The 12,580-nt window shown below is 34.9% G+C and overlaps 1 protein-coding gene across 1 annotated transcript in view; it reads right to left on the bottom strand.

Annotated features, from left to right (window-relative positions):
- LOC115449103 (tachykinin-like peptides receptor 86C) overlaps positions 1-3,104 on the bottom strand; it is a 63,774-nt gene extending 60,670 nt beyond the window's left edge. Inside the window, exon 1 of the mRNA XM_030176817.2 lies at positions 2,923-3,104. Within this exon, the coding sequence (XP_030032677.2) occupies positions 2,923-3,012 (90 nt within the window). The 5' untranslated portion in view covers positions 3,013-3,104. The remainder of the gene's footprint in view (positions 1-2,922) is intronic.
- Between the last annotated feature and the right edge of the window lie 9,476 nt (positions 3,105-12,580).

Raw genomic sequence — 12,580 nt, forward strand, 5'->3', positions numbered from 1 at the left:
ATGAAACCCAAGGCACACTCCTTTATTCAAAGTTACGTGTGTATTGATTGTAAATTATCGCTCGCTTTAACCGTGAAGGAAAACATTGTAAGGAATACCTGAGAATCCTTCATGAGAATTTCGAATAAATCTGAAGTCTATCAATCCGCATTAGGCCAGCGTAGTGGACTAAGGCCTAAATCATCTCAGTAGTAGAGGAGACACTTGTTAAGCAATGGGTAGTATTATAAGACAAGGGTGATATTATTTTTATTAATATAAAATAATATTTGCTACAGGAATATATTTTGCCCTACGCATAGTATGTTTTGTCACACAAACTGCCATATGGGCTGATAAAACGGTTTGCGCGGCGCTTTGCTATAGCCACCGAATTAGGATCAATGAAGTTTTCCAAGAGCCAATAACCCTCTCCCGTGAATCACTGTTCCTTCCCACTTTCACATCCATCATACTACCAATACGATACGTTATGGATGTTAGTCATTTTAAGTGATCCTTAGTTATTGATATAATAAATGAAATCTTGTAATAAATAGCCTTATTAATAAGCGCTGTATTCGACTGTCATAGTGTGTCGTAATGCGCAGGATCAGGGCAAGCACTAACAACATTCTGGTCATGATAGTGCGCAGTTTTGACTGTAAGTATATAAATCACTGTTTCACTTCCTCTCATGGATTGGAGTATCTTTCCTGAGTGGGTTGTGCATTCGTATGAAAATTTAAATTAATTCATTCCTTATTTAACGAACAAATAAAATATGTCGGCTCTAAATAACAACAAAAAAAACAATTGTATATATTTTTTTCATGTCTCTTTATTATGTACTGTATTTACCTTAAACCGATTTTGAAACGAGCTACACCAGAGTTTCTTGCCCGTTCTACTCTGGTGAGAACTGCTTTCTTTCGCTTTTAAAGCTGTAATTATTACTAACATAGTATAAGAGTCCTTGTATACCTACTAACAATTTTGAATCTTGAGTTACTCGTAAAAAAATAAATAGGTCTATTATAAAGTTTTGTACTGCTTCCTCTGATGGTAAACGTCATTCAACGTAGCAACACAAACGCTGAATAATGATTAAAAGTTTATTAGTAAACAGTATTTGTATAAAATCTATACATATGCATGAGATTCCAGAAAAGACATCCTTTGGGACAAACAAGTCTTTATTTACTGGCACTAGTTCAAGGTTTCTGTTACATTATGACCTTGTTTGGTATTTGAAATATGTGTGAATATTGTACTTCAATAAAAATAATGTTAATTGTTAATTAGATGGTATTCTACTAGCTGATAGTTTTAACTCGCAGATTCACCGATTTTGAAGGCCATTTGTATAAAAAGTACCCTACAGAGACAAGCATAAATAATTTAGGAGATGTTAACATTGTGAGGAAACCTGCATACCTGAGAAGTTCTCTATAAGAATTTAGGGGGTATGTGAAGTCTGTTAATCCGCACTAGGCCAGCGTGGTGGACTAAAGCCTTATTCCTCTTTATAGTTGAGGAATCCCGTGCCTAGCTGTGATAGAATATAAAACAGAATAGCGGGGTTGATATTATTATGATAAAAATCTTTTTTAAGTTGTTAACAGCTAAGAAAAATTATTAAAAAAGAAAGTCGCGACATATTTTTCTATATCATGAAATTGTATGTTGTAAATTAAATGTTAAATATACAACTTAGGACCGTCCAAAACCCTCCCAATATTTCCTAGAATACATTTGCAATGACGATAAACCTTCAGAAAGGTACTAAAGAAGAGGAAGTAAACATAATTCCACCGCATTTGTATGCCGTCTTGAGAACACTAAATGCCTTGGACAGGCTTTATCCGACTGTATTGTCAACATAGATCGTTTCGCGGATCTTAAACCCCTGGGTTTTCTTGAGAAGGAAATAACCGTAATAAAGTATCGTGGACAGGTTACTTTGCAAAAATAAATAAGGATTTTCTATAGTAGAGACTATGTTTCGTAGCAAAAAGGTGCTAATTAATTTTATTTATTTTGCAGAACTATTATTTATCTTACTAGCGGCGATAGCCCAATTGGTTTTGGAACGGACTGCCGAGACGAATGCCCGCAGGTTCAAATCCCAAGGGCACACACCTTCGATTTTTCTAAAAAAATATGTGTGTATTCTTTGTGAATTATACTTAAGCTAGCTTTAACGGTGAAGGAAACATCGTGAGGAAACCTGCATACTTGAGAAGTTCTCTATAGGAATTCCGAGGGTGTGTGAAGTCTACCAATCCTCACTAGGCCAGCGTGGTGGACTAAGGCCTAATCCCTCTCAGTAGCAGAGGAGGCCCGTGCCCAACAATGGGACAGTATATAATACTGGGCTGATATTATTATTATTCTATTATTTATTTTAAAAGATAATTATCTTAATTTCAGTTGAACTTTTTCAAAATGTTAAATGATGAGTTATTTTCATAATTTTAAGGTTTTGTTTCAATTATAATTGCAATTTATAATAAAATGTATTCAAAGGTACAAGCATCCTAAATACGATTACGATACGATATTGCGATTTGGGATTTTTTTTAAGCAATGACATAGAATGACAAAGTTGATTTTCAATACAGAAAAAAATAGAAAACTTTAAATCATTTTAACGGTATTAAAATTTTCATTCAAAATGAAATTAGTAATGTGTAGTCAACACGCAAATAACTTCTATTGCTTATAAATTATGACTTATAAGTATCAAAATACTTCGATCAACCGCTTGTAGTCAAATGGTGCTTACTTCGCCCACCAACTAATAAGCACACCCTCTACAGCCATTACTTCAATGTCGTACCATTTTAAATAAATCAAATTGCTTATAAGGGTCAAAATCGTTTGCTTAACCATTATTATGTTAAGCACCCCTTCACCTGCTTAGTTCTCTATAACTCTTACCTCAACGTCGTCAGTCCCCGCCAAATTCTTGAAGTCGTGAGCAGCGTAGAACTTTTGCCTTTCAAGAGTTATGTTATACATAACATCCATTTTGGCTCCGACATTTGAGTGACGTCATCACTAGTTTCCATTAGATGCGTTTGTAAAAAACACCTAAGTTTATTCACTAGAATTCTTCTTTCTAGAATTTGATATCTGGAACAAAATATTTATTTGTTAATGATACTGAAAACAGTTTCAAAGGATAATAGACTTTATAGACACAATATCCACGTCAGTTTGGCCCTCGTTAACACATCTGAAGTTTAGCTTTGTGCCTACCAAAACATTTTAATCGGTAATAAACTCAGAGTCCCCTTTCCTTGTTTCAAATTAATTGATATGTCAGCGAGATTGTCACGTCATAATTTTTGACAGATCACTGCGTTGGTAGTTGGATGGAGGAATCTGAGGGAGGAATAATCATATTATGCTGACTTTTATACGAATTTAGATATCCATCTCGGACAGGGAAAGAAACAAAAAATAATTGTATTTGTGTTCTTGATTTGGGCAAACGTAATGTAAGTTACCCACTAAATCAATTTGAGTCCCAAGTGTTGTCAAATACTTGTTCAATATGTTCCTCGGTTTCAAAGAGGACTAACATTAAATATTCTTACCAAAATTGGAGGTAGAATATATTTTATATCCGCCCAGATAGCGACCATCAACAAGGTGCTAAAACCCGCCATAGCGGCTCATGTAAGTGGGGCGCGTTCCGGGATTAGCCTATATATATCCGATTTCAATAGACTGGCATAATTATGTAGACTGCCGAGGAATAATCATCTCTCGTCAGTCGACATTCTATTGGACCCTACTTCTATTACCATCAGTTGCTGCAGGATCAATTTTGCCGTGCTCACATAAAAAATAAATCAATACTCCGTATTAACTTCCTGTAAATATTGAGTAGTGCCGACGTCACATAATGCATTTCAGAGCGCCAAGTTTCCGAGCGATGCTCTTACGTTCATAAAGTAAATATTTACATGACATACTAGCCATAAGTTAGTATAATGCAGGATAGCAGACAACATATTTTCGATATTTGTTAACGGAGAAAATGAAGGTAAACATCGTGTGAAAACATACAGACCTAACAAATACAGTTGTTAATTTCACCGAATAAAAAAGAACTCATGACCTATATATTCCTAAAGGGATAGGCAGGTGTGCAAGTAATACCAACTTTTTACAAGGTGCGTCCCATGTGATAGGGAGCGAAATAATATTTAACAGAAAAAAAACATGTCACTTTGCTAGTCCCAGGATTCGAACCCAGAACGCTGATCGCACCGCGCACGCAATATAACTACTATCCAAGGCAATTTACTATTTACATGTAATTTAGAAAAGTTAGAGTAGAGCACCCGACTTAACTTTTTTTTAATGCTGTAGATTGCTTTTTTTTCTGTAAAGGAAAATTTACCACACGAGGTATAATTCTCTCGTCAGTCGACATTCTATTGACTTCACTCCACTAACCATTATTTGCAGTGTGGTTTGCCATGAACATATAAAAAATCTTTAGCATAAAATAAAACTTAATAATTTATGATTGAATGCTTTTTTATCTAAACTAAAACAGATGTTTTAAATCACTTTCAACTTGGAAACTATAAAATTAAATAACATTCAGTAAAATATTTTAATGCCACAACAGTAAAACTTGCTTACAGTAAAGCAAGTCGTAAAATTTGCTAAAAGGGTAGCTTTATTACCTAAACCTAGACAACCTTGCATTATACTGAATTTATTTTCGGAAATTCAATACCGTACCTCAATAGGGTTTCATCTATACAGTCTGAATAAATAAGATCGAATATAAAAATCCATTGAGATCCCGTAGCCGATACTACTAGTTACATAATTACAACTGCCTTGGTAGTTGTATTACGATACGACTGCAGTGCTGAGGTCGTGGGTTCGATCCTCGGTCGGGCAAAGTGATATTATGTTTTTTTTACTCATTATCAACTCTGATTCTGGAATTTGTGTTCAATATGTAGGCTTGCCGTTACATCCTGGGACGGAATATACACCACTGAAAGTTGAAGCACTAGTTGCACTCTTGCCTACCCCTGTGGCGATACAAGGCGTGAATGTATGTGTATGTGTGGGTTAGGTATAAACATTTTATCTACTTATTAAAACATTTTCATTTTTAAAAAAGAAGAAGAACAATTTTCATTATTTGTTACTATTTTACGACTGTTTAAGACATAGTTTTATTTTAAACAATTCAAGTTTCATTTCGCTCAACTACTTCGCATTAAGTTGAAGAATTTATAGTATTTTTTTTTTGCTTTTACGTAACAAATTTTAAATTAAGGCAATGAGTTTGTAGGAAAAAAATAATAAAACTAATTTTATCGCGGGTTTACGCTTATTTTTCTCTCGATGTTTCGAATACTGCAGCTTTCATAGTCCGCGTTGAAGCTATAAAAAATCATTTTAAGAAAAAAAAGAAGTAAGATTATAGCTTCAACTCCTTGAATGAACGCAGAAATAATGAATGTACAACTTCACAGCCAACAGCTACGCGCTACACGTGAACTACGAACTTTCTACGAACACTGCGCATAAACTAGGCGCTCGTAATTTTAAAGCTACGTCACCTCAGAGTTATTTTTGCCGCAATTAACAAACAGAAAATAACCAAATGTTATGTTAACTTGCGTAAGTTAAATCAAAAATAATAACTCAATGTTATTTGCATATCAACTAACCGTAAATCGTAATTGTGGAAGTAAGCCTTATAAAAAATGGCCTTGGCTATTAAAGTCGTATACACGCAACATTTCAATATAAATCGAATATTCACAAAATAAACATTGTTTTTCTAGAAACTGAGCCAGAATTGAAACACGCAATGTTCTAATAAAAGTCAATACCCAAGATAAGTGTCATAGCTCCAAAAATAAGGTCAGACCTAATTAAGAGCAAAACATCGTGCAAATACTAACCCAATAACATAATATCAGGGTTGGTTTTATCCGAAAGTAATGAGATCTCCAAACCAACCAATCTCCAACCCAGGAGATTTGCGTGACAAACAACTAGGAAACCAATATATTTACTTTAGGTTTAGAAATCTTGTCCCTATCTACTATATATACCTAGTCTTGCCATAAATATTGTAATAAAGAAAAAAGAAAATTGTTAACTGCAAATAACATTTATTACTTTTACAGTGTGTCAGTTTAATACATAAATATAAAACAATTAAAAATATAAAAAGCTTATTCGAAGTGGTCTCCATTGGCTGCAATACAGTCCTTTTAAACGATGAGGCCAGTTATCAATAGAAGCACGCACTCTTTCCATGGGAAAATTCTTCACTGCCAATCGTATAGATTGTTTTAGGGACTCAAATTATCATGGCGTTTAGAGCAAGCTGTACTCTCTAAAACTGACCACAAATCATAATCCAGCGGATTAAGATCGGGACTAGACGACGGCCAGTCTTCAGCTCTGATGAAGTCCGAAACGTTCGATTCCAACCAAGACTGCGTGGACCGAGCTTTATGACCCGGCGCCGAGTCTTGCTGGAAGGACCATACTTGGTTATTGAACATGGTGATGTTAAGGGGCTTAACTACCTTCTCAAGAATGGTATCTTGATACACTTGTGCCGATGTTTTGATACCTTTTTCACAAAAATATGGCTCAGTCACTCCTTCATAGCTAACACCCCACCAAACCATCACTGAAGTCGGATAATGTCCACGTTGCACTCTGTCGACTAATTGGGAAGCTTCCTTAGAGCTTTGAGCATAAATACGGTCATTTTGTTTGTTAAAATGTTGCTCAATTGTAAAAATTTTCTCATCCGTAAACAAAATTTTTCTGTGACCTCCCTTTGCGTACCGCTTCAGTAGTTGTTTCGATTTTACCACCCTATTCTTCTTTAAATTATCAGTTAAGAAATGGCCAGTGCGTCTCTTATAGGCTGCAAGTCCTAAGTCATCTTTTAAAATACGCGACATGGTTCTAGGTGCTATCTTCATTTCCCGAGATAAAATCTTTTGCTTTCGGACAGGATTTCTTCGAATTCTTTCCCTTACTGCTTTGACCACCTTTTTCGTACGAACACTACGTGGACGGCCAGATCTTTTTCTGTCACAAACAGAGGAGGTCTCATTGTACCTATTAATAGCCCGGTACACAAACATTTTACTAATACCAAGTGTATGGAGAGTTTTAAAAATTGCATTTGGCTCCATACCTACTTTGTGTAATGCTATCACAGCGATTCGGTTCTCTTTATCACCCCACACCATTTTAATATCGCAAAATATTTTACAATGTATTGGCGCCAAAATGAGAAAACACAATGAACAATCGTATAAAAATGACAGATTCGAAATTCAAATGTAATATTTTTTTATAATTAAGTGTAACAGTATTTATGGCCAGACTAAGTATGGCTATGGACAAGGAGGTCTCAATCCGAGGTTGAGCTGATCTTTTTGTGGAAGTACTCCAAATAATTTGGTAATAATGATCATTAAAGATAATGTTATTAACCTCCATGAATGTACACGCAGAGCCGTGAATAGAGAGAGATGGAGATGTCTCGCAAAAACGCAATTATTTTTCAGACAATCCATAACCATGACCACTCCGTCAGAAGTGTACAACTGTGAAGAAGAGAATTAACTCCCGTCCCTGACGTATTATCATCAAAATAAAAACAGATAATTGATACCTAAACACGTAAATCTGTTTATTATTTTAAAGCACAATTTGTAAGCTTTAATTCCACAAATTGGAGATCCCGAGTTAGACGCTAATTGGAAAGCAAAATTTATACCTTTTCGATCAGGAGATTTTATTTTAACATTATTGTAATTTAATTAAAATATGTTCTAATCGCTTAAGACTAATAAACTCATATTTTTTTATACGCAGTCGACAAAGTGACCCTTCTGTAACAGATGGTAAGTGGAGTGGGGTCCAATAGAATGTCGACTGATGAGAGATGAAATACCTCTTGACAATCGACACAAGAATGTCGGCCTGTTGGAACCGGATATACAGGCTGATCCCGGAACCCGACACTTAAGCGGGTCCCTATGGCGGTAATACTTTGTGTACGGTAGTTGCTACACGGGCGGATATAAAATATATCCTACCCCAAGCAAAATTTAAATAAGTACACTCGTCACATCTCTGCCTACCTCTCATTCAATGTTATTTACATCACACCACCCACTGCCATACAGCAATTAAGCTTACAATCTAATTGCCGTCGTTTGTCTTTCTCAGCCCAATTGTAAAGCCCATTTGACCTTAAGGCTTTGCTGTGCTATATTTAGCACTAACTAATTGGTCTATAGTGAGATTAACTAAAAAAATAGGTAAACATAATGTTCCTTTTAAGAATATTGTGAGAAAATCTTTCATCTAATGGTAAAGGTGCAGGTAAATCATATTTTAATAATTCGGCGCATTTCGCAAGCGGTCGGCTGTAGTAGCAGTACAGTAGTAGTACAGCCGACCGTTACAAGCACACCGTTCCCCACTGCGGCTTTATGGGATACAAAAAAATCTTGTATATATAATTCTTTTAGGTCCACATTCACAAGCCTTCCAAATAAATGCCATGAATGATTATAGAATCGCAAATAAAATAGAAAGAGCGAAAGGATTGAAAATTTTCACCCTTTACCACTAGTTTATAGCAAAAATTTCTAAATATAACTCATTTTCGCAGATAATTATTGCCCTTTTATTGTATTTTAATTTTCTTCGTACGTGCCGAAGATTTTGTGACCATGAAAGCCACAAAGTCATCGAAAAGTCGGGAGAAAGTTAAAACACGAAACCCGCGATAAAATCCAAATACTTGCTTTATTTCGATGTCTCATTTTAGTAAACATAAGAAATCTTAAGCAAATATTTGCTTCGTTATAAGTTCATACGAGAGTAGAAAGTTTTAATTAGCATCCTCATGTCCAGTGTCGACAAAACCGCTGTGGCGAGTAGAATCAAATCGAAATAATTAAATTGCCGGTAGTAGGATATTTGTACCACCCGAATAGCAACCACCGCACATAATGTATAAAACCCGGCATAGTGGATAAAGTAAGTGTGTCGTGTTTCGAGATCAGCCTGTATATATTGATGTATATCTGGTTGCAAGGGATACTCGTCAGTCGATAAATTTGGACCCCACTCCACTTACCATAAGGTGCTTATTTGGTAGTAGATTTATAAAAAAATAAAAAATTATCTATTATATAATATACATACACAAAATCACGCATTTATCCCCGAAAGGGTATGCAGGGGCACTAGCTTTTCGCCGAGTGTGTTCCGACCCATAATGTGACAGGGGCGAGCCTATCGCAATATCGGACACAAATTCCAGACTCCGGGCTGATACTGAGCAAAAAAATCTAAATATCATTTTGCCTGACCCGGGATTCGAACTCAGGACCTCAGAGTGCTGTCGTACTGCGCATGCAATACAACTACGCCACCAAGGCAGTCGAGCAGTTTTATAATATACTGTTAGGATATAAATATTTTGTGAGGGTATTTGTGATACCTTTTGCTATAAAACACAGAGCGTTTGACAGACCGAGGCAGTCGTCAGTCAGCAGCTAACAGTTGTTCATTACCAGTCGTACCGGTTGTTCGGTTTGTGTAATTGTGAAAGTATATCTGTGCTCCGTGATATTTCTCTTTATTTTAATAAAAATCGCTTCAGTTTCTAATAATACATATAAAAATGCGAATACAAAATAAACTAAAAATTGGATACGATTCCTCTCAAGTTCACGCTTGGGATTACACTTACGAAATACTTAATGGCATCGAGCGAACACTGTTAACTCGTTGCACAAGAAACGACGCAAAATGGTGGTAAAGAGCAACAATTTCGCTTTTATACGATTACCTGCGTAATTATAATAAAACTGATAGTTGTTTCAAACAAATTACTAAGGGCTAATAATTCAATGGTTTGAATTATTAGCCCATGACTTGACATGATATATTAAGAATATATTATATAAATTAGACAGTTAAACTATTCATAGACTATCATTTTTCATTTATTTTCTGTATTTTTACCTACGAATATATTTTAGCTGATATTTGAAAAATCTGCCTTATATCGACTGTTTTGGTGGCTAGTTTATTAGTTCTTTACCAATTTGACTGAATGAATAAATTTTAGTGATATATGTGAAATAGTTTGTTGTTCAAACAAATACGACATCCAAAAATCTACAAGAATCTAGAAAATATAAACTTCCATAATAAAATACAATGGAGATTGTAAACACGATTAACAAGAGTTAAGTAACTTTAACAAAAATTTAAAAATGTATGCAAAATATCAGTCAACGTGGTAAGCTTAACGAACATGTAAATTATTAAAAGAGCTGTCAAACGTGACCTGAAACCTATTGATACGATCTCTAAGAAATTCACAATAACCGGTCTTCAATGTGATATTTCTCATTCGCCGAACTACTGAAAAGCAGATAATATAGAGCTTTATGTGCTATAAAACGGTTCCGTTGAGTTGCGTAATACATTTTTGGGGCAGAGGTGTATTAAGATGTCGGACGGTGGTAGAATATTTGTATTTTACCCATCCATATAATATATATAATACGTACTAGATCTGGTGTTCTGAACACTCACTGTGTTCAATTGAAGTGTGCTGTAATCCGGTATTGGTTGCCATTTTACTTATATTCTATTTAAATAGCTTTAGCACTGCATGTTTAAAGTTTGGTTAAACGACGTTTGACGTTTTAGCACTGCAGCAAACTGCAGTTCTACATCCTGATATTGCATAAACACTCATAACGTTCGGGTCTTCAGAATACTTATACGTCAATGATTTGCCTATATAGCGACCACTGTGCACAGAGTGTAAAAGCCGCTACACTAACCCACAGAAGGCATTCTGTGATCAGCCTGTTTCTATCTATCGATGTGTGGATCTATTTAGTAATCATTTCTCGTCAGTCTATCTAGAGCCCACTCCACTTACCAACAGATGCAGTACGATCACTTTGCCATGCACGCATAATAAAATCTAAAGTAGCAAGGACTCACGTTTCATATTAATAGAGTTTCCTAAGTATTATCCAAATGTAGTAACTCCAAATAAAAAAAAGAAAATAACTTTTCTACTAATGGGTTTCGTTCTAAATTAGTTCTCAGAATTATAAATCGTAAATATTGTTAATTTTATTAATTATTTAACAATTGGAAACAGATTTAATTTATAGAGCTTATATATTATATTTCGAGTTGAATGTTAATCCATTTTAGATTCAGTAAAAAAATATGACCTTCGTTATTTCTTTATGTGTGACCTTCACAAAGAAATCTTCCAAGATTTATATCTAGAAAAATCTTAAAAAAGTCTTCGAATAACATTCTTCAAATATTACAGACCCCACTTATAACGGCAAATACGCACCTGTCTTGAAACTCTTAAAATATTAGGTCACCAAACAATAATATGATCCATGTTTAAAGGCCTACGACGCATTTTTGTGTGAGCCTCATGTTTTACGATGTGAAATTTTCGCCGAAGCTTACATAAAACGTTCCACAGCCTTTTGTCAGCCGTAATCAATTTCTGAACTATGACGAAAATTTATAGACAATTTCCCGGAAGCAAAATGTGTTACATTACGGTATATATTAGTTTATATCGTGATTGTTGTTGTTTGGGTTTCATTTTCTATTGAAAAGACAATGATTTTGAAAAAAAGCGGCAATAGCCTAGTTGGGTGTGGAACGGACTGCCGAGACGAACGTCCGCAGGTTCAAAACCCAAGGGCACACACCTCTGACATTTCTAAAATTATGTGTGTATTCATTGTGAATTATCGCTTGCATTAACGGTGAAGGAAAACGTCGAGAGGAAACCTGCATACCTGAGAAATTCACCACAGAAATTTTTAAGGGTGTGTGAACCGATCCGCACTATTCCAGCGTGGTGGACTTAAAGCCTAATTCCTTTCCGTAGTAGAGCAGGCCCGTACTCAGCAGTGAGGCAGGATATAATACAGGGTTGATATTATTATATATAATATTTTTTTAAATATTATATAGTGTCTTTTCCAAAGTAATATCTAATTGTTTCAGTCTATTAATGTAGCCAAGTGACATTATGCTACCATTTTTGTTTTCATCTTAAAGCATACATGCTTTGGAACTTAGCATATTAAAGGATGTAACAACTCATGCCACTGCATAGTATATCTTTTAAATATAATATTTATTACGGTAAAAAATATTTAGGGAGATTGGTTTTAATTTAACAAATACATTCGATTTAAATATTTCATATTCTATTTTTTATTATCAATAGTTCAACAAACTTTATGCTGTCAGTGGCAGTTATCATTATTTCTGAATTGGAACAATTCATTGTTTCACACAAGCGTCAGTCCTTAGTCGACAAAACTATTGTTAGACTTTTATTTCTGCTGCTTTTGTTATTTTAAATTCGATGGTTTTGATGTTATATTTCATAACCATATTGAAGTGAAACTTCTTTGTGACTTGAAACTCGATGAAACGAACATGCATCACGATATTTGAAAAAGGAACAGCGTTTAACCAGACTGCA

Source organism: Manduca sexta, chromosome 20 (assembly GCF_014839805.1).
Source record: "Manduca sexta isolate Smith_Timp_Sample1 chromosome 20, JHU_Msex_v1.0, whole genome shotgun sequence".
Taxonomy (NCBI): Eukaryota; Metazoa; Arthropoda; class Insecta; order Lepidoptera; family Sphingidae; genus Manduca; species Manduca sexta.